The following is a 24,180-nucleotide window of genomic DNA, read 5'->3' as shown; positions in this document are numbered from 1 at the left end:
TGGGACCAGGCTGTGGGTCCAGGGAACAAGGTGGGGGGGGTCTGGGAGAAGCTGGGGGTCCAGGGAACATGCTGGGGGTCTGGGGGACAAGCTGGGGGGGTCCGGGACAAGTTGGGGTCCAGGGACCAGGCTGTGGGTCCGGGGAACAAGGTGGGGGGGGTCTGGGAGAAGCTGGGGGTCCAGGGAACAAGCTGGGGGTCTGGGGGACAAGTTGGGGGTCCAGGGACCAGGCTGGTGGGTCCAGGGGACAAGCTGGGGTCCAGGGAGGAGCCTGGGGCTCTGGGTACCAGCTTGGGGGCCCAGGACCAGGCCGGGGGGGGGGGGGGGCAGGAGACCACTTAGGGGTCCGAGAAGCAGGGCTGGGGCTGGGGACCAGGCTGGGGGAGCCGAGCCAGGGTCCCGGCACCTGGCCAAACGCGGGACCCCCCCCCCCGCCCCCCCGCGGCCCCCCCCCGCCCCCCGGTGTGCCCCCTCGGTGCCCCCCGGCCCCACCAGCTCCAGCGTGGCCTCGGGCTCGCTCTGGTTCAGGGTGAAGGATCCCTCCTCGGCTCCCAGGATGAGGTGCGGGTCTGCGGGGCGCACGGGTTTGGGGGGGGGGACACGGAGGGCCCCCCCCATGACCCCAACGTCCCCCCCCCGATGTCCCTAAGGCTTCCTCCATGTCCCCTAGCCCATGTTGCCCGTTCCCCCTTCCCAGCAGGGTCCCCAATGCCCCCCGTGTCCCCAACGTCCCCCATCCAGGGTCCCAGTGTACCCCACATCCCTACTGCCCCCTCCCAAGTCCTCCAAAACACCCCCCCTTGTCCCAATGCCCCCATGTACCCAATACCCCCACCCAGGGTCACCAATACCCCCCCTTGTCCCCAATACCCCCCCCTTGTCCCCAATGCCCCCCATGTACCCAATACCCCCCACCCAGGGTCACCAATGCCCCTCATGTCCCCAGTGCCCCCCACATCCTCAAAGCCCCCCCCCCAGGGTCCCCCATCTCCCCACATCCCCAATGCCCCCCACGTCCCCAATGCCCCCACCCAGGGTCCCAAATGTCCCCCCCCATGTCCCCAATACCCCCCATGTCCCCCATCTCCCACATCCCCAATGCCCCCCACGTCCCCAATGCCCCCACCCAGGGTCCCAAATGTCCCCCCCATGTCCCCAACTACCCCCATGTCCCCCATCTCCCCACATCCCCAATGCCCCCCACGTCCCCAATGCCCCCACCCAGGGTCCCAAATGTCCCCCCATTGTCCCCAATACCCCATGTCCCCCATCTCCCCACATCCCCAATGCCCCCCATGTCCCCAACACCCCCGTGTCACCCGTGTCCCCACATCCCCAATGCCCCCCATTGTCCCCAATACCGCCATATCCCCAATGCCCCCCACGTCCCAACGCCCCCACCCCGGGTCCCCAACGCCCCCCTCCTTGTCCCCCCACTCTTTGGGGGAGGGGGGGGAACCCCGGTGCAGTGTCCCCCCCCCCCACGCCCACCTTGGGTGCCGGGGTGGGTCCAGGTGGTGGTGGCCGTGATGCGCAGGGGGACACCCGTCAAATACCTTCCGGAAGAGGGACCGTCCTGGGGGGGGGGGGGGACACGAGTGGGGTGAGGGGGGGCCGGGGAGACCCCCCACCACCACCAGCCCCCCCCCCCCAACCACGGCACTCACGTGCGGCTTCGGGGCGGCCCCCCCGTTGTCCGCCGGCACCTGGAAAGTGTGGGGGGGGACAGGGTGGTCACAGGGGGACAGAGGGGGTCCTGGGGGGGTGGGGACAGGGTGGTGGGGGGGGTCTCACCGCTCTCCGGATCTTCTCCGTCTTGGGGGGCAGCAGCGGGGGGTCCTCACTGCTGGGCCCCGACCAGAGCGCAGGGTCTGGGGGGGCGGGGGGGGGACGGTGGCGTCAGGGGGGGGCCGTGGGGACGTCCCTGTCCCCCCCCCGCTGCCATGTCCCCGTGTGCCCCAAACCTCCCCATCCTTGGCACCCCCAGGTCCTACCTGCCTGCGCCCCCCCCCCATGTCCCCCCTATGTCCCCTGGGGTGGCAGTGGGTGCTGGGGGGGCCCATGTCCCCTCGTGTCCCCCCCATGCCCTCGTCACCGTCCCACCTGAGCTGGCGCGAGGGTCACCCATGGATGGGCACTGGTGGCCCATGTTCCCTGTGTCCCCCATGTCCCCTGTGTCCCCATCCCCATCCCACCTGAGCTGGCGGCGAGGGTCACCCCATGGATGGGCACTGGTGGCCCATGTCCCCCGTGTCCCCCCACATCCCCCCCCACATCCCCGTCCCCGTCCCACCTGAGCTGGCGGCGAGGGCCCCCCGCGGGCGGGGGCCGGGGGGCCGTGTCCCCCCACGGGGCCACTGGCGCAGCGCACCAGGGCCGAGGGGGGCGGCTGCTCCAGGAGGGGACCCGGGACGCGAGCGGGTGTCCTCGGGGGGGACCTCGGCCGAGCCCGAGCCTGTCCGGAACTTGGGCTGTGGGGGGGACACGGGGGGGGGGACATGGGGGACACAAGGGGACATGGAGGGACACAAGGACACGAGGGGACACAGGGGGACAGGGGGGGTCAAGGGAGGGGGAGAAGAGAGGTCAGATGGGGACACCGTGGGGGACAGGGGACAAGGTGGGGGGGCAGGACAGGGCAGCCTGGATGGGGACCCCCCCCAGTTTGGGACTGGTCCCCCCCCCACCCCCAGCCCTGCCCTGAGGCCGAGGTCCCCACGCTGGGGCACAGCCAGGGTTGGGGTCCCCAGTGTCCCCCCCCCCACTATGGCCAGCGTCAGGGTCCCCAAGGTGTCCCCAAGGCATGGCCAGCGTCGGGGTCCCCCGGAGCCGGCGTTTTGGGGGGGGGGGGCGCTCACCTTGGGGGGCAGCGGGGGGGCACGTCGGCGGGCAGGGTGGCGCTGGGGAGAGAGCGGAGCCGTGAGCGGGGCGGGGGGGCCTGTCCCCGTCCCCATCCCTGTCCCCGTCCCCAGGGTTGGGGGGGGGACGCGCGGGTCGGTACCTGTCGGCGTCGCAGCGGCTGGGTCTGGAGGAAGGAAGGAGACAGGAGACAGGTGAGACGGGGGGGGACGGGGGGTGACACCCCCTCCCTGCGCAATGGGGACAGGGGACAGGTCATGGGGACGATGCCAGGGGACAGGGCAATGCTGGGGGACAGGGACAGGACAGGGGATGATGCCAGAGGACAGGGCAATGCTGGGGGACAGGACAGAGGACGATGCCAGGGGACAGGGCAATGCCAGGGAGGACAGGACGGGGGACAGGGACAGGATGATGCCAGGGGACAATGCAGGGGGACAAGGTAATGCCGGGGGGGGGGGGACAGGAAGGGGGACAGGACAGGGGACAGGATGATTGCCCAGGGGACGATGCCAGAGGACAGGAAAATGCCGGGGGGGTGACAGGACGGTGCCCAGGGGACAGGGTGGCCTCGGGGGACGACGGTGTCACCCACATGTCGACGTCGTCGTAGTCGTCGGAGTCCGACGTGTGCGCTCCTGCGCGTGGCCCTGCCGTGAGTCCGTGACCCCCCCCCGTGTTGTCCCCCCCCCACCCCAAGACCCCCTGTCCCTGCGTCCCCAACACCCAACCCTGTGTTCCCTCTGTGTCCCCTCCTGGTCCCTGTGTCCCCCCGTGTCCCCTCCGTGTCCCCCTGGTCCCCGTGTCCCCCCCCCCCAGACCACGTCTCACTGGGTGCTGTCCCCAGACCCCATGTCCCCCCCCCGTCCCTTTTTCCCCCCCCCTCAGCCCCCATCTCACCGGGTGCTGTCCCCCGGACCCTGTGCCCCCCCATGTCCCCCCAGACCCCCATGGCCCCCCATGTCCCTGTGTCCCCCCATGTCCCCCTCATCCCCATGTCCCCTCCATGTCCCCCCAGACCCTATGGCCCCCCGTGTCCCACGTCCCCACGTGTCCCCCGGCCCCCGTGTCCCCCCATGTCCCCCCATGTCCACCCACATCCCCACGTGTCTCCCCCCGGCCCCTGTGTCCCCCCCATGTCCCCCCCCGGCCTCCGTGTCACCGGGCGCTGTCCCCAAACCCCCCCCGACTCGCCTGCCGCAGCCGGGCTCTGCCACAGCACTGGGGAGAGGGTCAGGGCATTTGGGGGGGGGGGCACAAACCGGGGACCCCCAGGAGACCCCTCAGGGCCCCCCAGGGGACTTCTGCCCCCCCCAACCACCCCTGGGCCCCCCCAGGTGCCCCAGCCCCCCCCAGGGACCCCCCAGGAGCCCCCCAGGCCCCTCCAGACCCACCAGGGCCCCTCCGGGACCCCCCAGGAGCCCCCCAGACCCCCAGGAGCCCCCCAGCCCCTCCAGGGACCCCCAGGGACCCCCCAGGAGCCCCCCAGCCCCTCCAGGGACCCCCCAGGAGCCCCAGAACCCCCCTAGGCCCTCCAGACCCCCCAGGAGCCCCCCAGCCCCTCCAGGGACCCCCCCATGGCCCCCCAGCCCCTCCAGACCCCCCAGGCCCTCCGGGACCCCCCAGGACCCCCTTAGACCCCCCCAGCCCCTCCAGATGCCCCATGTCCCCCCAGGAGCCCCCCCAGGCCCCTCCAGACCCCCCAGGCCCCTCCGGGCCCCCCCCCAGCCCCCGGCAGCCCCCCCGTACCGGCTGCGCCGGGGTGTCACCCCTCTTCCGCCAGCCGGGACCCCGCCGAGCGGGCGCACTGCGGGGACAGCGTGAGGCGGGGGGGCCGGGGGGCACGGGGGGGGGCTGGGGGTCACAGGGGCATGGGGGGGACGCTGGGGGGGTTGGGGACACAGGGGTCACAGGGGCACGGGGACATGGGGGGGACGCTGGGGGGTTTGGGGACACGGGGGTCTCGGGGCACGGAGCCATGGGGAGGATACTGGGGGGGTTGGGGACATGGGGGCACAGGGACATGGGGGGGGACACTGGGGGGGGTTGGGACACGGGGGTCACAGGGGTGTGGGGACATGGGGGACGCTGGGGGGTTTGGGGACACGGGGGGGTCATAGGGGCACGGGGACATGGGGGGCACACTGGGGGGTTTGGGGACATGGGGACACATGGAGATGGGGCACATGGATGGGGACATGGGGGAACACAGCGGGTACAGGACACGGGGACATGGGGAGCATGGGGACGGGGGGGATGGGGACACTGGGGGGGGGACAGGGTGGCGGGACAAGAGCTGTCTCAGGACCCGGGGGGGGGTTTTGGGGCAGGATGGGGCGTTTTGGGGGGCGGGGAGGGGTGGGGGGCTGTTTCGGGGGCTCTGGGACAGTTTGGGGACACGGGGGGGACACGGGGGGGGGGACACGCACGGTCGAGGTCCGGAGTCGCCGCGGCCGGCCGGCGGCTGCCGGCGGTGGGTCGAGTGGATCCGGCGATGGCACCGGCGGCGGCAGCTGCCGGGACACCGGGGTGACGGGCGTTCCCCCTGCCCCCCCGCTGTCCCCAGGCCCCCCGGCACCCCAGTCCTCCCATCCGGTGTCCCCAGTCCCTCCCAGTGCCCCCAGTCCCCTCATCTGGTGTCCCCAATCCCTCCCAGTCCCTCCCAGTCCCTCCCAGTGCCCCCCCATCCAGTGTATCCAGTCCCTCCCGATGTCCCCAATCCCCCTGCCCAGTGTCCCCAGTCCCTCCCCGTGCCCCCAGCCCCCCATCCAGTGTCCCCAGTCCCTCCCAGTCCCTCCCAGAGCCCCCATCCAGTGTATCCAGTCCCTCCCGATGTCCCCAATCCCCCTGCCCAGTGTCCCCAGTCCCTCCAGCACCCCCCATCCAGTGTCCTCAGTCCCTCCCAGTGTCCCCAGTCCCTGCCAGTCCCTCCCAGTGCCCCCATCCAGTGTCCCCAGTCCCTCCCAGTCCCTCCCAGCGCCCCCCACCCAGTGTCCTCAGTCCCTCCCAGTGTCCCCAGTCCCTGCCAGTGCCCCCAGTCCTCCCATCCAGTGTCCCCAGTCCCTCCCAGTGTCCCCAGTCCCCCCAGCGCCCCCCAGGCCCCACCTCGGGCTCCTCCTCGTCGGGGTCGCAGCCCCCCAGGAGCCTCTCGGGGTCCCGGACCTTCTCCAGCAGCTCCAGGGTGAGGGTCCGGCTCAGCCCCGGCTGGGCCACGAACTGGTGCTGGGGGACAGGGGCCGTGGGACGGGGACACGGGGACATGGGGACATGGGGACAGGGACGTGGGGACGGGATGTGGGGATGGGGACATGGGGACATGGGGATGGGGGACCGGGGCCATGAGGATGGGGATTGGGACATGTGGGTGGGGGACGAGGGATGTGGGGACAGGGATGGGGACGGTGGCCGCGGGATGGAGACAGGGATGGGAGACTTGGGAAGTGGGGACGAGGATGGAGATAGGGACATGGGGATGGGGACAGGGATGGGGACAAGGAAGGATCAGGATGGGGAACGAGGACGTGGACAGGGGGCAGGGGGCAGGATGGAGACGCAGACGGGACGGGAGCAGGGATGGATGCAGGGATGGGATGGGAACACGGGGACACGGGGATGCGGCGACATGGGGACGCGGGGACGCGGGTGACGCGGGGACACGGGGACGCGGGGCCGGTCTTACGCTGAGCATCTTGGCGGCGCTGGGCCGCTTCTTGGGGTTCTTGGTGAGCGTCACCTTGACGAAGTTGTGGAAGGCGGGGGACCTGCGGGGAAACCGAGTCACGGGGCTGCGCCGCTCCCCCCCCCCCACACACACCCCCACGCCGGGGCCCAGGCGTCCGGGCTGCCACCCCCCCCCCACCCCAACACTCACCACTTGGCCTTATCCTTCAGCTTGGGGGGCTGGTAGCCGCTCTTGGACATCAGGAACAGCACCCTGGTTTGGGGGGGGGGGGACACGTATGTAGGGACGTGTCTACGGGTGTCATCACCTTGGCCACCACCCGTGGGTGCCGATGGCGGGGGCGGGGGGGGGCGCAAGGCGTCGGTGCTTCCCGTGGGAAGGGAGGTGTGGGGAGGCCGGGTGGCCCCGCCCGGACGCCGGGGCCCCGGGGGCTCACCGCAGCGGGTGCACGTCGAACATGGGGGGCTGCAGCTCGGCCAGCTCCACGGCGGTGATGCCCACGGACCAGACGTCGCAGAGCTCGTTGTACCCCCCCTTCAGCTCCACCGCCGCCACCTCGGGCGCCATCCTGCGGGGGGGGGGGGGCAGCCCGTGGGGTGGGGGGGGTCGGTGCCGGCCCCACGGCGGCGCCCGGACCCCCCCGGACCCCCCCCCCCTCCATACCAGTACGGGGTGCCGATGAAGGACATCCGCCGGGCGAAGGTGGCGCTGATCTGGGCCGCGATGCCGAAGTCGGCTGGGGGGGGGACAACGGACAAGGGGGGGCCGTGAGGGATGTGGGGGGGGGGGGGTCCTGAACCCCCCCCCCAAAAAGATCCACCCCCCCCAACCCCATTGCTGCCCCCCCAGGAGAGGACCCAGGCGTTCGGGCCCCCCCCCAGCACCCTCCAGGCCCTGCTGGCACCCCTGCCCCCCCCCAATTCGCCTATTTGCCCCCCCCAGAACCCCCCCAGGTCCCCTTTTGCCCCCTGGGCCTCCCCTTTGCCCCCCAGGGCCCCCATTTGCTCCCCCAGAGCCCTCCCAGCACCTCCCTTTCCCCCCCCAGGTCTCCTATTTGCCCCCCCAGGTCCCCCTTTGCCCCCCAATTCCTCTATTTGCCCCCCCCAGAGCCTCCCCAGGTCCCCCTTTGCCCCCCTAGAGCCCCCCCCAGGTCCCCCCTTTGCCCCGCTCTGCCCCCAGGTCCCTATTTGCCCCCCAGATTCCCCTATTTGCCCCCTCCCAGAGCCCCCCAGGTCCCTCTCTGCCCCCCAGGGCCCCCATTTGCCCCCCCCAGAGCCCTCCCAAAGCCTCCCTTTCCCCCCCTAGGTCTCCTATTTGCCCCCCTAGGTCCCCCTTTGCCCCCCAATTCCTCTATTTGCCCCCCCCAGAGCCTCCCCAGGTCCCCCTTTGCCCCCCTAGAGCCCCCCCCAGGTCCCCCTCTGCCCCCTGGGTCCCCCCTTTGCCCCCCTCTGCCCCCTAGGTCCCCTATTTGCCCCCCCAGAGCCCCCCCCAGTCCCCTATTTGCCCCCCGGGCCCCCCGCTGCCCCCCGGCCGTGGGGCGGGCGCTCACCCAGCTTCACCTCCCCGCTGTCGTTGATGAGGATGTTGGCTCCCTGCAAGGGGGGGGGGGGGGGGGGGACGGACGGACAGACAGACAGGTGGGGTCAGCGGGACCCCCGTGTCCCCCCCCCCACGTCCCCCCCCCCCAAACGACGTCCCCTACCTTGATGTCCCGGTGGATCTTGCCCTGGGAGTGCAGGTACGAGACCCCCTGCGAGCACGAGATTGGGGGGGGGGGTCAGCCCCGGGGGCGCCGCCGGGGGCCCCGGAGGGCTCGGGGGGGGCCCCGGGGTGCTGTGCTGGGGGGGGGGTCGGGGGGGACACACACACACACACGCGCACACTCACCTCCAGCGTCTCCCTGCACACGTAGGCGATCTGCTGCTCCGAGAGGGGCCCCGTCACTGCGGGGAGAGGGCCCGGCTCAGCGGGGGGCCCAGGCGTCCGGGCGCTGCAGGGCCCCCCCCCCAATAAAGCAGCATGGGGGGCCCAGGCGTCCGGGCGCTGCAGGGCCCCCCCCAACCCCCAAAAGCAGCATGGGGGGGGCCCAGGTGTCCGGGTGCTGCACAGCCCCCTCCAATCCCCAAAAGCAGCATGGGGGGCCCAGGCGTCCGGGCACTGCAGGGCCCCCCCCAACCCCCAAAAGCAGCATGGGGGGGCCCAGGTGTCCGGGTGCTGCAGGCCCCCCCCAAAAGCAGCATGGGGGGGGGCCCAGGCGTCCGGGCGCTGCAGGCCTCCCCCCCAAACAAAATGTGGGGCGCAGGCACGGGAGCATCACAGGGCAGCGCCGGGGTGCGGAGGGCCCGGACGCCTGGGCCCGCCGCAGGCCGTGGTGGCGGGGAGGGGTCCGATGGGGGGGCGGGGGGGGGGGGCCCGGACGCCTGGGCCCCCCCCGCGCCTCGGTGCCCCGTACCGTGGTAGATGTCCTGCAGCGAGCCGCCGCCGCACAGCTCCATGCAGATCCACAGCTTGTTGCACCTGCGCCGCCACGGGGGGGTTAACGGCGGGGGGGCCGGGGGGGATCGGGGGCACCAAGGGGGTCCTGGGGGTCCTGGGGGGCACCAAGGGGGTCCTGGGGGGCACCAGGAGGGGATCAGGGGCACCAAGGGGGGTGCTGGGGGTCTCTGGGGGGTGTTGGGGGTCCTGGGGGGCACCAGGAGGGGATCGGGGGCACCAAGGGGGGGATTGGGGGTCTCTGAGGGGTGTTGGGGGTCCTGGGGGGCACCAGGAGGGTATCGGGGGCACCAAGGGGGGAGTTGGGGGTCTCTGGAGGGTGTTGGGGGTCCTGGGGGGCACCAGGAGGGTATTGGGGGCACCAAGGGGGGAGTTGGGGGTCTCTGGAGGGTGTTGGGGGTCCTGGGGGGCACCAGGAGAGTATCGGGGCACCAAGGGGGGAGTTGGGGGTCTCTGGGGGGTGCTGGGGGTCCTGGGGGGCACCAGGAGGGGATCGGGGGCACCAAAGGGGGGATTGGGGGTCTCTGGGGGGTGTTGGGGGTCCTGGGGGGCACCAGGAGGGGATCGGGGGCACCAAAGGGGGGATTGGGTGTCTCTGGGGGGTGTTGGGGGTCCTGGGGGGCACCAGGAGGGTATCAGGGGCACCAACGGGGGAGTTGGGGGTCTCTGGGGGGTGTTGGGGGTCCTGGGGGGCACCAGGAGGGTATCGGGAGCACCAAAGGGGGGATTGGGTGTCTCTGGGGGGTGTTGGGGGTCCTGGGGGGCACCAGGAGGGTATCAGGGGCACCAACGGGGGAGTTGGGGGTCTCTGGGGGGTGTTGGGGGTCCTGGGGGGCACCAGGAGGGTATCAGGGGCACCAAGGGGGGGATTGGGGGTCTCTGGGGGGTGTTGGGGGTCCTGGGGGGCACCAGGAGGGTATCGGGGGCACCAAGGGGGTCCTGGGGGTCCTGGGGGGCACCAAGGGGGTCCTGGGGGGCACCAGGAGGGTATCGGGGGCACCAAGGGGGAAGTTGGGGGTCTCTGAGGGGTGTTGGGGGTCCTGGGGGGCACCAGGAGAGTATCAGGGGCACCAAGGGGGGAGTTGGGGGTCTCTGGGGGGTGCTGGGGGTCCTGGGGGGCACCAGGAGGGGATCGGGGGCACCAAAGGGGGGATTGGGGGTCTCTGGGGGGTGTTGGGGGTCCTGGGGGGCACCAGGAGGGGATCGGGGGCACCAAAGGGGGGATTGGGGGTCTCTGGGGGGTGTTGGGGGTCCTGGGGGGCACCAGGAGAGTATCGGGGGCCCCAAGGGGGGGATTGGGGGTCCTGGGTGCTATTGGGGAGCACCAGGGGGGTTTGGGGGGCACCAGGGGGGTCTGGGAGGTACCAGGGGGACTGGGGCTACCAGAGGGGGACACTGGGGGTATCAGGGAGCACGGGAGGGGTATCGGGGCACACAGGGGGTATCGGGGCTCAGGGGGGAGCTGGGGGGGGTTCGGGGGGGGCAGATTTGGGGGGGGGGGTGGGGGGCTCACCAGCTGTAGCTGCCGAAGTAGGCGACGATGTTGGGGTGCTGGCAGGAGCGCACCATGAGGACCTCCTGCTGCAGCGTGGCGCAGTCGTCGTCTGTGGGGCAGAGACCCCCGTGGGTGCGGGGGGGCCCGGGGGGGCCCAACAGCCACTGGGGGGCTTGGGGCACCTCGGGGGGGCACCGGGGGGTCCGGGGTGGTTTGGGAGGGGGGGTTCTTTCTCCCCGGGGGGGTCCCGGGAGGGTATCGGGGAGTACCAGGGGCAACCCAGCAGGTTTTGGGGGTCCCGAGGGGGCGTCAGGGCACCCCAAAAGGCTCCCGGGGGGTATTAAAGGGTCTCAGAGCATCCCAGGAGGGACCCAGGGGGTCTCGGGGGGGTATTAAGGGGTGTCAGGAGTATTGAAAGGTATTGGGGGGTATTAAGGGGTACCAGAAGATGTTAAGGAGTATCGGGGGGGGATTAAGGGATGTGGGGGGGAATATTAAGGGATATTGGGGGGTAGTAAAGGGTAATAAGGGGTATTGGGGGGTATTAATGGGTACCAGGAGTTATCAGGAGGGTATTAAGGAGTGTCAGGGGGGTATTAAGGGATACCAGAGAGTATTAAGGAATATTGGGGGGTATTTAGGAATATTAAAGGATATTGGGGGTATCGAGGGGGGGCTCAAGGGGTGTCAGGGGGTATCGGGGGTCCAGGGGGGGGCAGATGGGGTCGGCGGGGGAGGCAGGAGCATCCGGGCGCGTGGGGGAGCAGGGGCCCTCCCGGACGCCTGGGCCCCTCCGTCGGGGAACCCCCCCCCCCCTCACCTGCCTCCATCTTGACGACCTTCATGGCGGCCAGCTCGCCCGTGGCTTTGCTGCGGGCCTGGGGGGGCCGGGGCCGAGCCGGGGCTCAGGGCCGGGGGCCGGGGCCCCCCCCGGAGCCGGGACCCCCCCCCCTCCGCCAGCGCCTCCCAGTTCCCCCCACCTCCCCCCCCAGTGCCCCCAGTGCCGGATGCGCTGGGCCGGCGCCTGCGGCCGGGGCGGCTCGGGGTTCCCCGGGGCGGCGGGGGGGGCAGGAAGGGCTGGGGGGGACTGGGAGGAACTGGGGGGGAACTGGGGGGGGACTGGGAGGAAGCAGGTTGGGGCATCCTACGCCCTTACAGGGATGTTCCTCACTCCCCCCCCCCGCCGCCACCCAAGGGACCCAGGCGTCCGGGCGGGGAGACGTGGGGACACCTGGGCCCTCGTGTCCCCGATTGGGGACGGGGACATGCGGGGACGCCTGGGCTGGGGGGGGGGGGGGAGGCACGTGGGGGTCCCATCACCCATGTCAAGGGGGTCCCCAGGTTGGGGGGGGGGACACGGGGACACCTGGGCCCTTGATGACCCTGGGATGGGGGGGGGCATGTGGGGACGCCTGGGCCCTTGATGACCCCAAGGGGGGGGGCACATGGGGACATCTGGGCCCTCGATGTCCCTGGGATGGGGGGGGCACGTGGGGACGCCTGGGCCCTGCCACCACGGCGTTCGCTTGGGGGGGGGGTCCCAAGGCCACGGTTGGGGGCACGTGGGGACACCAGGGCCCTCGATGTCCCCAAGGGGGGGCACATGGGGACGCCTGGGCCCCACTGCCACGACATTTTGGGGGGGGGGGGTCCCAGGGATGGGGATGGGATGGGGGCGACGGGGAGGCCTGGGCCCTCGACATCCCCAGGATTGGAGGGGGGGACACGCAGGGACGCCTGGGCCCTCGACGTCCCCGGGGGGGGGGGGGGGGGACGGGACACGCGGCGCCCGTCACCTTGTAGACCTCGCCGTAGGTGCCGCCGCCGAGGCGCTGCAGGAGCTCGAAGTCCTCCTGGGGGTCGCGGGCGGCGATGCGGAGGCGGCGGGGGTCCATGGCGGCCCCCCCGCCCGGCGCCGGGCCCCGCGAGGAGCCGCCGCCGCCACCACGGGGCGGGGGGGGTCCCGGCCCCCGCGTCCCCGTCTCCCCCCCCCCGCCGCCGCCGCCCCCCGGCTTCGGGGGGGACGCGGCCGCCGCCACCACCACTGCCGCCGCCGCCGCCACCCCCCCCCGGGCGCCCACCGCCCCACAAGGCACCGCGGCGGCGCCCGCGGCGGAAGGGGAAACTGAGGCACGGCCCACCGGGGGCCCAGGCGTCCGGGGAGCCCCGCCTCGTGCCAGCGCGGGAAAAGGGGGGGGGGGGGTTGCGGTGGTGGTGGGGGCCCAGGCGTCCGGGCTCACGCCAACACCCCCCCCCCTCCTCCCACCTGCCGCCCCCGCTTTAACCACGGGGCCTCGCCAAGACCGGGAAGGGGCCCAGGCGTCCGGGCGGTGCCCCACCCCTGCGACAAGCAGCCCGGCAGGGCCCAGTGTGACACCGGTATCGTCCCAGTTTGGCCCCAGTGTGGCCTCAGTGTGAGCCCAGTACGGTCCCAGTATCGTCCCAGCTTGGCCCCAGTCTGGCCTCAGTGTGAGCCTAGCATGGTCCCAGTATGACACCAGTATCATCCCAATTTGGCCCCAGTCTGGCCTCACTGTGAGCCCAGTATGGTCCCAGCGTGCCCCAGTATGACACCAGTATCATCCCAGTTTGGCCCCAGTGTGGCCTCAGTGTGAGCCCAGTATGGTCCCAGTATCGTCCCAGTTTGGCTCCAGTGTGGCCTAGCACGGTCCCAGTATGACACCAGTATCATCCCAGTTTGGCCCCCGTATGGTCCCAGCATCATCCCCGTGTGTCAGTTTGAGCCCAGCGTTGCCCCCGTCCCAGTCTGGGCCCAGTTTGGCTCCAATCTGGCCCAATCCGGCCCAATCCGGCCCAGTCCGGCCAGGCCGCGCCGCCTCACGCTCGCTGTGGGGTGGGGGCGCGCGGCCTGGTGGGCGGGGCCTCGCGGTGGGCGGGGCCTCCCCTCTCCGCGGGGCGGGGTGAGGGGGCGCTATAAGGCGCCCCCCGCCGCGCCCTGGGGCTGCCTCCTTTCTGCGCGTGCGCGGCCCTTCTTCCCTTCCGCCTCCGCCGAGTCCGCCACAGTCCCGCCATGCCCGGCGAGCGCGGGCGCCGGAAGCGGAAGTTGCCGCGGCCGGCGGAGCCCTACGCCGCCCTTCTGCTTCCGGCGGCGGCGGCCCCGTGCGCCATGGCGCTCTTCGAGCAGATGCGGGCTAACGTGGGCAAGCTGCTGCGGGGCATCGACCGGTACCGGCGGGGCGGCGGCACCGCGCGGGGGGGCATTGACCGGGCCTGGGGAGGCGCCGCCAGCGGAGGGGAGGGAGGGGTTCGACTGGGAATGGGGGGGAACCGGGAACGGGGAGGCGGTGTCGGCCGGGAATTAGGGGACGGGGACCGGGCGGGGGAGGGGTCTTGGCCGGGAATTGGGGGGATGGAGGGGGCTCAACTGGGAATGGGGAGATGGGGATTGGGTGTGGGGGGGTGTCGGCCGGGAATTGGGGGACCGGGAGCGCACAGGGGGGCAGCGACTGGGAATGGAGGAACTGGGACTGGGCGCACAGGGAACAGCGACCAGGATTGGGGGTGGATTGAGCATCCACTGGGACCGGGAAGGGAGCGTCAACCTGGAACAGGGCAAGGGGGGACCAGGAATGGGGGGGGGGCGTCAACCCGGAGCAGGGTGGGAAACAGGGAAGGGGCATTGACTTGGAATGGGGGCACCTCGGACTGGGGGGGGTAACACCCCGGTATGGGGGATTGGGAGTGTGTTAGGGACATCCCCTGGGACTGGGGTGCCTGATGCTGGACAGGGGTGGGGGTATGGCTGCAGGGGCCCCCACAATGCCTCAGCGGCACCTCCCACCGCCCAGGTACAACCCCGAGAACCTGGCCACGCTGGAGCGCTACGTGGAGACGCAGGCCAAGGAGAACGCCTACGACCTGGAGGCCAACCTGGCCGTGCTGAAGCTGTGAGCGGGGCGGGCGCCTCCGGCCCGGCGCGGGGCTGCGGGCTGAGGCCTGCGCTGGCGCTTACACCGGTGGGGTTGTGCCGGGCCTCCCCGTCCCCTACCGCCTTCCTCTTCCCCGCAGGTACCAGTTCAATCCTGCCTTCTTCCAGACCACCGTCACGGCCCAGATCCTGCTTAAGGCCCTGACCAACCTCCCCCACACGGACTTTACTCTCTGCAAATGTATGATTGACCAGGCTCATGTATCCTCCCGGGGTGTCTGGCTGATGTGGGGTGGTGGTGGGGGGCTTCATGACTTCGGGGGCCCTTGGGGGGATGAGTCAGGTCCCCCTCCAGTCCCCGGTAAATTCGGTGGGGCATTTTTGTCCTCAAGCGCTGGAAGCTGCAACCTGCCCATTGCTGCTGAGATGGGAGAGGACCTGAGTTGTGATTGTGGCTTTGTGGAGACGCGAAACCAGGGGTGTCCGAGGGGGGAGGGCAGCTGTGAGCGGAGCCGCAAGGTTCTGGGCTCTTTTTAGCGCGTTTCCCTCGACTCCTCCGCCCTCAGCAGGAGGAGAGGCCCATCAGGCAGATCCTCTACCTGGGCGAGCTCCTGGAGACCTGCCACTTCCAGTCCTTCTGGGTGAGTTTCCTCCCTGCAGCCGGGCGGCTCTCGTTCAGCACGGTGTCACCACCTGCCAGGGTGAGGACGTTTAATGTTTTGTTTTTTTTTTCCCCCCTTGCCACAGCAAGCCCTGGATGAGAACATGGAGCTCCTGGATGGGATCACCGGCTTCGAGGACTCTGTGAGGAAATGTGAGTGGGGCCGGCGGCACCGTCAGCGCGGCCGGGGTGGGCGGCCGGCCGGGCTGACGGTGGCCCTGGGCTTCCTTCTGCAGTCATCTGCCATGTGGTGGGGATCACGTACCAGCACATCGACCGCTGGCTGCTGGCCGAGATGCTTGGAGACCTCTCGGGTAAGGCGAGACGAGCGAGCCCGGCGTGGGGCGGGCCGTGGGGTGAGGCCGTGGGCTGAAGCCGTGTCCCCTCTCTTCCCCCGCCCCGCTGCAGACGCCCAGTTAAAGGTCTGGATGAGCAAATACGGCTGGACGGAAATGGAGCCCGGGAAGATCTTCATCTGCAACCAGGAGGAGAGCATCAAACCCAAGAACATCGTGGAGAAGATCGACTTCGACAGTGGGTATCGGGGCACGGGGCGGGAGGGCATCCCTCCCCCCGCCGGCCCGGGGCCCCCACGCTGACCCCTTTTTCCGCAGGCGTCTCCAGCATCATGGCGTCATCCCTCTGAGCCCCACGCGTCCGCTGCCGCGCTGCTCCCGGGACACCGTCGCCAACTGTTTTAATCGCTCCTTCTTTTAACTGTTGTCTCAACCAGTAAAAGAGACACCTTGAGGCTGCTGTGTTACTCGGGGGGGCTGAACGTGGCGGTGCAGGGCCTAGAGCTGTAGTAGCCCCTGGTCTGTGTGTTTTTTTTTTTTTTTTTTCCCCCTGGCTCCTGCCCGAACTGAGGCTGCTTTGGGACTTCCTCGGAGCATTTCAGCCCCAGGGGTGAGAGAAGCTGGACCAAAGCAGGGCCTGGGGGGGCTCAGCAGCAGGAAGCCTTGGGCCAAGGGTGGCTTAGGGTTGTGGCCCCACGGCGGCTTGCTGTGGGGGTCCTGGGGAGGGGACTTGGGAGCTCATCACTGCACAGGGGTGTTCCTCGGGGTGGGGGGAGAGGGGAACACAGGGCTGGGGGGGGAATGAAACCTGGCGTCCTGCTGCTTTTCCTGCTTTGCTGTTAGTCCCGAGCTATGGGGCAGGACTGGGAGCCCGGTGCTGGCCCGGATGGGGTCTGGGGCAGGCGGCCAGGCCAGGCTAATGTGAACATGGGGGGCAAACCCAGCCCAGGGTGGGGGGCACAATCTGCAGCTGTCCGGGACCCTCCTTTTCCCCCCTGTCTTTGGGAGCAGGGAGCCAGGGCATAGCACTGCCTGGGGGCTGCTGCTTTGCCAAGCCCCGCCCCTCACCATGGGAACCACGCCCACTTCATGAATATTAATGTAAGGCCCACCCACAGCACTTTCCCTGGTAGGGCTTCCCACGTTGTTCAGGGGCCTGCTGAATATTCATAACTGTGGGAAGGTTAAACACTGCTATTAGATATTAATGAGTAGCCTTGGTCCCTGCCCTCTCATGAATATTTATTAGTATCGTTAATATTAATGAGGGCGCCGCACCGTCTGTTAGCGGGGGCGGGTTTACGTGGCTGCTCATTGACAACGCGCCTGGGGCGAGGCCTCATGAATATTAATCGGTGCCCTTTTAGCCCCGCCCCTCGTGCGTATTCGCCGTGGCGCCCGCGCCTGCGCCTTGAGGCCGCGGCGGGGCGGGAAGCTCCCGGCGCATGCGCCGCCGCACGGGCGGTGGGGTCTCCCTGCCGAGCCGGCAGGGGGCGCGGGAGGGCGGGGCGGGGCGGGGCGGAGCGCGCAGGCGCCGTGGGCGGGATGCGCGGGGCGGAGCGCGCAGGCGCAGTGCGGGGCGGGGCGGGAGGGGCCCGCAGAGCCCGTCGGCGCGGCGGAGAGGAGCGGAGCGGCGAGGCGAGGAGCGGAGCGGAGCGCGCCATGGTGGATTACCACAGCGCCGGGCAGCCCTACGCCTACGGCGGCAACGGGCCCGGGCCCAACGGCGACTACATGGCTCAGGAGGACGACTGGGACCGCGACCTCCTCCTCGACCCCGCCTGGGAGAAGCAGCAGCGCAAGGTGGGCGCCGGCGAGGGGGCTGGGGGGGGGGGGAAGCCGTGAGGAGAGAGGATCTGAGGAGAGAGGGCTGGGGGGGGGAGCTGCGAGGAGAGTGGGTCGGGGGAGGGGGAAAGCTGTGAGGAGAGAGGATCTGGGGGGGGGGGAGCTCTGAGGAGAGAGGGCCTGAGGATAGAGGACCTGAGGGGGGGGAGCTGTGAGGAGAGAGGGCCTGAGGAGAGAGGGCCTGGGGGGGGGAGCCGTGAGGAGAGAGGGCCTGAGGAGAGAGGGTCGGGGAGGAAGCTAAGGAGAGGGGGTCGGGGGGGGGGGTGAGGAAGAAGCCGTGAGGGGAGAGGGTCGGCGGGGGAGCCGAGGAGAGAGGGTCGGAGGCCCCAGAGGAGGCAAAGCCTAGGGGGGATCCCGAGGCCGGAGATAGGGGCCTGGGGGGGGGGGGGTCAGGGAGGCAGATGGGGTCCCTGAGGGGAGGGGGAAAGCACAGGGGGGAGCCCTAGGGACCCCCAAGCAGGAGATGGGGGTTTGGGGGGGTCCTGAGGAGACCTGGGGGTGCTGCAACAGGCGTGAGTGGTATTGGGGGGGGGCAGAAGAAAGCCCTGGGGGGACGCAGGAGGTGGGGGGGCCCTGAGGAAGGAGATAGGGGCACTGGGGGACCCCTCCAAGGAGACTGGGGGGCCCTGGGGGAGGGAAGCGGTGGGAGCCTGAGAAGATCCTGGTGCTGGAGGCCCTAAGGTGGGAAACTAGGGCACTGAGGGGGCTCTGAGGGGGGAGCAGTGGGGCTGCTGGGGGGGGGAAAGACTCGGGGAGGGGGCTGGGAGGTGATGGGGATAGGGGGGAGCCACGTGGGGGACCTGAGACGGGGGGCGGAACGACACTGGGGGTCCTGGGGCCTGCAGGAAGGGATCTCGGGGTGACGGGGGCGTTAGCGTCGCTGGATGCCGAGGGGAGGATTGGGGGATCCGGGTGCAGGGCGGTGGGTCCCGCTGTCCCGTCGGGGACAAGACGTGCCGGCGCTGGGAGTGGCGGAGGGCGTTTCGGCGGGGAGCCACAAGGCGCTGGGACCTGAGCCTTAAGGTTTTCGGGGCGCGCGGTCCCGGGGAGACCGCAGGGGCCGTGTTTTGGGGAACTGGGACGAAACGCCTGGCACGGACGACTTCCGACGGCGAAGCGCGGGTCTGGTTGCGTCTTTGGCAGGGCCGATGCCGCGGCGTGAGGCGCCTTTGGGTGGAGAGGGGCGCGCGGGCGTTCACCTGGCGGCTGGCGCTTTGCATCCGCGTCTGGCATCAGCCCTGGCTCGAAGCCTCTCCTTCCCCTCCCCGAGAGAGAGAGAGAGGGGAGGATGGGACGGAGCCGCGCTGGGAGGAGCGAGGTGCTGCCGGAGCTGGGTGTAAAGCAAAGCCCTGGAGAAGGATCTGCTGCCCGGGACAGGAACGGGGAAGTGAAGGGAAGGGAGGCTCTGGGCTGGGGCAGGAGGGACTAAAAGGGCACTGGGGAAGATGGAACTGCTGCCTAGCGGTTAGGGATGGGCAGGTCGAAATGCACTGACGGGAAGGAGCGGACTCGTAGCTGTCGGATGGTGTCTTCCTCTGTGGACTCGGGAGGAGGAGGAGGAGAAGAGCCCTGCGAGGGAAACATCGCTCTGCCCTGCCTCCGCTCCCTGGGGGAACGCTTGCTAATTGCACGGATCTCGCCACCAAGCCGTTGAACTGTCGCGCCTAATGTCTCCCTGCGTAACGCCTAATTTAAACCCCGCTGGCTGATGACTCAATTGCCCCTTTGGAGCAGGCTTCTTCCCCTCTGGATGCGTTTTTCTCCGTGCTGGGGCTTAGCCAGCGGAGAGGGCCCAGAAGGGCGATAAACCGGAGGCGAAGGCTCCTGTTCGGGTGCTTTCGGACGTCTTTGCGGAAAAGTTTAATCGTGCCTTCGGCTGAGGCGTCTACGACGCACTAACAGGGGCGATGCTGGATGTTACTGGCCGTGACGGCAAATAAAGTAATGTCCGTGTTTTAGCAGGCTCAGACACCCGATATCGAACCCCTGGCACTAATCCCGAGATCCAGGAGAGCCGCCGAAACGGGTGACGTGTTTCTTTGAATCCCGTTGGATTGCAGAGATCCTTCCCGCTCCTGGGGGCGTACGATGTTACAAATCCAGCCAGGGGTCCCAGTGCTGTCAAAATCCCTTCCGGTCCGGTTAGCGTCACGGGTGCGCGGGGATAATTGTCATCGGATTTGCGCACGGCTGAGTCCCGCGCTCCAGGCACTGTGCTGGGGTCTGGCGCGTCCTAAAGCTGCTGGCGATTCACGTGATGTTCGCTTTGCTCGCTCGTACGGGCACGTCTGGGTGAAAACCGGTCCGTTTTAAAAACAGCCCTTCGCAGCAGGCCGCGGTTGGCCTTATTCCCACGAACCGGCACGGGCAGTGCCGCGGCTTTGGCTCAACGGACGCCGGAGCCCTCGTGCGTGCGTAAATCCCGGTCCCTTCCCCCATCGTCCTCCTGCTTTCCGGTGAGAGGTGCGCCGAGCCGAGCAGGCCGCATCTTTCTTTCTCCCTTCGTGTCACGGCAGCCTCGGCAAAACCGGATTGGCGCGGCAGGGTGGCACCTCGCCCATGGGACCCGTTGGCTGTGGAGGCCGGAGACCTTTCCCTCCGCTAATGTCACCGGAGCGCCGCGAACGGAAGGGCTCGGAGAGCTTTGACCTGCAGCAGATGTTGCATTCCTCCTGGTTAATAATTTGAGACTGTTTGTGGTGATTCAGATTTGTTTGTAGGCAGGCGGTGGAGAATTCAAGGTGGCCATCTGCTATTTTGTTTAATTACCTTAATTGCCGGCTATTTGAGATGGAGCTAAGAATACAGAGCGGGATTCATGGAGGTGGAGGAATTTTTAGACCCCGTATTGGCAGGAGAAGGAACTCGCAAAGGGAATATTTTGTTCCGACTGTAACAAGCACGTGTTTGTCAAAACGGTGGAGCGTGTCCGCACTGCTCCGAGTCGGGTTAGACCAGGCCTAAACGTGCTCGGCGGCTGTAGGAGTATTTAAGGAGCATCCCTAGGTGGCTTCAGCGGCTTGCGAAGGCCGGTTCGTGTCAGCACTGCTCTTTTTTTGGTGTTTCGTGGCCTGACTGTGGTTTGGAGCAGGATGCGTCGCCTCTCAAAGCGGATGCGCTACTAGGAGAGGTGCCGCGCTCTCGCCACCAAACAGCGGCTCGGCTCAGGCCAGTGGCTTGCGTCTTAAAGCGCTTTGCCACCGCCTCGGCTGTCCTTGCCGTGGAGGAATCGCCGGGCCTGCGGCTGCTTCTCCGGAGCCCGGGCAAGCTGTGGTCGCCCTTGGGGGGCTGCAGCTCCGCCGGGGCTGGCAGTTGGGTTAAATACGCCCTGATTTTGCGCGGCGAGGAGGCTCGATCCTTCGGGCCCTCTTGGTGCGCGGCTTCGAACGGCATTCCAGCTAAAGTGCTTTCAGATGTGCGTCGCCGGCTGTAGATGTGGCCGGCCTGGCTCGTGCCGGCTGCCGACGTCGTTCCTTGCCGGCTCCCGGTGCTCCCGCGCGAGGTCTGACCCAGCAAGCGACGCGGGTTTAGTTACTTCCGCGCGGCTCGGTTGATGCTACTCTCCCAAATACTACTGTAAGGCCTTAAACTGGTTTGGGAGAAGCAATGTAAGCTGCTGCACTGGTGTGCACACCTGTATAAACCTGTAACTGTGTGTGCTGGGGGGTTGTTGCCATAGTTGCACTGTTTTGGAGGAAAAAAAAGGCAGCTAAATGGCATAAGCGGTGGTAAAGGAAGCGCGTGCCAGGCGCTGGGCTCCCTCCTCCTCCTCCACGCCGCTGAAATCATGCTTGGAGCAGCGCTCTGCCAGCTCACTCTAGCCGTTGCTGCCCCGTGAGTAACGCTTCCGAGCGAGTTTGGGGTGTAATCGGCTTTTCTTGCTGTTGGCCCTGGTTTTGGTGCTTTTTTTTGGTCAGGAGCGAGTTGTTGCCCGCAGGCCGGGGGCGGCCGAGCTTGGCCGGCGGAGGCCTGGTCTCCGGGGGTCTCCCCCATGCAGGGCACCGGAGCTGCGCGCGGGTTACGACGGCAGGGTCTGGGCACGGTCGCTTCTCTTTTATAGAGTAATCAGGCTGGTAAACGATGAGACATAAGGGATGGGCGAGACGGATGGGTCTAAAAATAACCGCCAGGCGGTTACTCAATGCCCAATGCGGGGAGAAGGTCCTAAGGGCTGTTGCGATGGGTGGTGGAAGCGAAGCCTGGTAGCGCGTGGGGATCTTGCGCTCTCTCCTTATCAGAGGCGATACTGCAGGCGACGCTGCTGCAATCGCGGGCAGTTCTCACCAGATTTGTGTCCCCTGTCCCTGGCAGACGGAGGGGGGGGATCTCCACGGGTGGCACTTCGTGCTCCTGAAAGCCCCGCACGTGGCCCAAAGAGTCACCAGAAGGATGCGCTGCCGCCGCCGCCGCCGCTCCGAGGAGCGATGCCTTACGCCGAGGTCGCGGGCTTTGAAATACCACGCCGTGCCCCGCCAGCTCCTTTTTGGTGACAGCATTTAATAAGTCCCTGAAGCAGCGCGGAGGCCTCCGCTCGGCGCCGCCCCGAGGAGCGGAGCGAGCCCCTGTGAGCTGCGGGAGAGCAGCGCGTGGCGGGGAGAAGCTAGATTAGCAATCTTGAGCGTGCGATCTGAGATGCGGCGTCGGCCTTGACTAAAATGAGGTGGAACGAGTCCTGCGGCTTCCTTTCATGCGCGCTGGGCCGCGGCGGCGCAGCGGCGCTCTGCTTCGTCTTCGCCCCGGGCAGGGCGAGGGCCGTGCCGAAAGCTTCGGCGGGGCAGCGCCAGCCCAGCGCGAAGGTGGAGATGAAGCAAGTCAGGAATGAGGCGTGTTGGCTCGCCCGCGGGCGCTGCCGCCTAACCCTCGAGAAGCGGGGAGGTGGCTGGTGGCAAAGCGAAGCAGAAAACCCAAGGGCCTGGCTTCAAAACCACGACGCGGGGGGGAAACGGGAAGCGGTCGAGGCTGATCTACGGTGAATTCTGGCCACCGCTGACGGCGCGATTTGCACAAATTTCCTCTGGCCATTTTACCGTATTCGCTTGAGCGAACCTGCGTTTCCACATCTCTGAAAACCCCTCTGTTGGTCTCGCCCGAGACTCGGCACGGGGAAAAGTTTGATTTGTTGCTTCGGGCCCGCAGCCGGTCCGAGTTTCCGTGAAGCTGGCCTGGGATTTGTAATGCAGAGGTTTGAAGGACGCGGGCCAGGCTGAGCCGCCGCCAGGTTTTGGAGTCCCGTTTCCCCTGTGCTCCATCTTGCTCTGCAGCAGTCTTATATAGACAACAAGACATAATATTTAGACAGGGTTTAGGCATATGTATGATCCCTTATAATCATAATGGAACTGTTTAGTCTTACGAGTGTTACGCTGCGATAGTAAATCAAGCCCTGGGCTCAAAATCGGAGGTGCGCCGGAGGAAAATGCCCCCTCACCTGCGGCGGCAGCGTCCTGACGAGGAAACGCCGAACGCTCCTGCGCGTCACGGCTGAGCTGTCAAGCCAGCGGATGGACAAGGTTCACCGGCTTCAAAGTCGACGCCAACGTTACGGATTCCAGCTGGTTCGAAGGCAGAGCTGGTGGGGCTTAGTTAGCCGCTCTTCAGACTGCGAGTTTTATAAAGAGCGAGTTTTTTTGATTTGCAGCCTGCAAGCCCCCAAATTTAGCATCCCATCCCCTGGGCCAGGCGCGGATGCCGGCGCGGGCTCGCTGTGTGGCCTGAGCCGCCGCCTCGAGCGCTGCCCCTTATAACGGGATATTGCCGTATTGATTGGCGCAGAGCGGGGATTAATCCCCGGGGCAGCGACCCCGCGAGCCTTTTGTGCCGCCGGGGTGTTAATTTTCTCGCTGAGGCTTACGTGACGCGCCAGGAGACCCGCAGGAGAAACTTCTGTTCTCATCTGATGGGCGTTTGGGGGAGAGGCTAAAACCGCTTCGTCGTGCGTCGCTCTGGCTGCCTGGTTGTCTGGGGAGACCCACGCGATTCAGAGTCTCGAGCGCAGCCCCGCTTTCCTCTGTGGGTATTCGCAGCTCTTTCGGTTCGCCCCTTCGCGTTCAGCCGCTGCCTCCCCTCCCTCGCTGCCAGCCTGCATTCCTCCTCGTCGTTCCACCGTGCCTGCGTCTGCAGCAGTTGGTAGCAGCCTGCGTGCGTCTGGAGCATATTACCAGGCCTCTGCAGCAGGAGTTAGCAGCAGCCGCGGCGCTCCCATCGGCTTCCAGGCTCGTCTTCTCGCTTGAAATAACGCCGATGCGAGCGGAGCTCCGTGAGCGCCGGGTGAAAGGACGGAGGCCGAAGCGGGGCCCGGAGGCCCGGCGCGAGAGCGTGCGCGCGGCAGGTACGGCGCGGAGCTCCTCCCGGGCATGGCGCCCCTCTTGCCTGGCGCAGGGGTGGCCGGCGAGCCCGCCTTTCCGGGAGAGTCGTCTCGAGTGCCACGTAACATGGAGTCGACCCAATCCGTAGGGATTGGTTGCTTTCCAGAAGCTTCGGATCCCAGCGAGCCAAGTCCTGCAGGGCTTCTTCGCTCCACGCTTCTCCCCTACCCCCCAGGCCTCCAGGAGGGTAGGATGAGGCTCAAAGTGTCCTAATCCTCTGTTGAAGGAGGAGTATAAGGGGTTAGAAATGCTTCCTCTGCAGATGCTAAAGGTCACTGCAGTCTTCAAATTAAGGAATCCACATCCCTCGGGAACAGCTCACCTGCATCTTTCTGGTATCCACGAAAAAGCAAAGGGCAGCAGACTCTCACCAATGTCCCGTTTACTGAGCTACCGGTTCAGCTGTTCGGTCAAGACTTCCCTTCTCAAGTACCGTTTGCCTTTGAAAAGGGGGTGAGGCCGCAGCTTAGCTTTTGAGCAAAGATTGTTTAAACATCTGTTGTGCTGAAATGGAAACTCTCAGGGCTGTCAGCTGTTCCCTGCGGGGGGGAAAGGGCTCGTCCGAAAACCGGGCAGGAAGTCGAATTGAAACTTA

The 24,180-nt window shown here is 68.2% G+C and overlaps 3 protein-coding genes and 1 long non-coding RNA gene across 5 annotated transcripts in view; 2 read left to right on the top strand and 2 right to left on the bottom strand.

Annotated features, from left to right (window-relative positions):
- Positions 1–338: 338 nt before the first annotated feature.
- On the bottom strand, positions 339–13,036 carry MAP4K1 (mitogen-activated protein kinase kinase kinase kinase 1). The gene is given in 22 exon segments (XM_067314407.1): positions 339–377; positions 469–569; positions 1,492–1,540; positions 1,542–1,576; positions 2,294–2,314; positions 2,317–2,471; positions 2,859–2,900; positions 3,002–3,025; positions 3,455–3,570; positions 5,965–6,081; positions 6,539–6,620; positions 6,731–6,793; positions 6,978–7,109; positions 7,205–7,277; positions 8,091–8,133; positions 8,244–8,291; positions 8,429–8,484; positions 8,994–9,058; positions 10,548–10,638; positions 11,350–11,407; positions 12,326–12,511; positions 12,572–13,036. Coding segments are annotated over 22 exon segments (2,061 nt in total).
- Positions 1,667–2,220, bottom strand: LOC136994984 (uncharacterized). Its single transcript, XR_010886719.1, has 3 exons — positions 2,196–2,220; positions 1,795–1,871; positions 1,667–1,706 (listed from the first exon to the last, which is right to left on the bottom strand). It is a non-coding gene; the product is annotated as an uncharacterized lncRNA (long non-coding RNA).
- Positions 13,037–13,545: 509 nt separating the features above from the next.
- EIF3K (eukaryotic translation initiation factor 3 subunit K) lies at positions 13,546–15,829 on the top strand. Its single transcript, XM_067314440.1, has 8 exons — positions 13,546–13,715; positions 14,339–14,437; positions 14,559–14,679; positions 14,985–15,059; positions 15,166–15,232; positions 15,316–15,393; positions 15,488–15,613; positions 15,694–15,829. Exons 1-8 carry the CDS (start codon positions 13,561–13,563, stop codon positions 15,723–15,725), a joined length of 753 nt encoding a protein of 250 aa, XP_067170541.1. The 5' UTR covers positions 13,546–13,560; the 3' UTR covers positions 15,726–15,829.
- A 1,146-nt stretch (positions 15,830–16,975) lies between these two features.
- Positions 16,976–24,180, top strand: part of ACTN4 (actinin alpha 4) — a 33,580-nt gene continuing 26,375 nt past the window's right edge. For both annotated transcript variants that reach the window (XM_067314505.1, XM_067314504.1), the window contains exon 1: positions 16,976–17,178. In XM_067314505.1, coding sequence (XP_067170606.1) covers positions 17,038–17,178 — 141 coding nt within the window. In that variant the 5' untranslated portion in view covers positions 16,976–17,037. The remainder of the gene's footprint in view (positions 17,179–24,180) is intronic.

Source organism: Apteryx mantelli, chromosome 35 (assembly GCF_036417845.1).
Source record: "Apteryx mantelli isolate bAptMan1 chromosome 35, bAptMan1.hap1, whole genome shotgun sequence".
Lineage (NCBI taxonomy): Eukaryota > Metazoa > Chordata > Aves > Apterygiformes > Apterygidae > Apteryx > Apteryx mantelli.
Note: the sequence above shows the minus strand (reverse complement) of the source record. Positions and strands in the feature narration are given on the sequence as shown.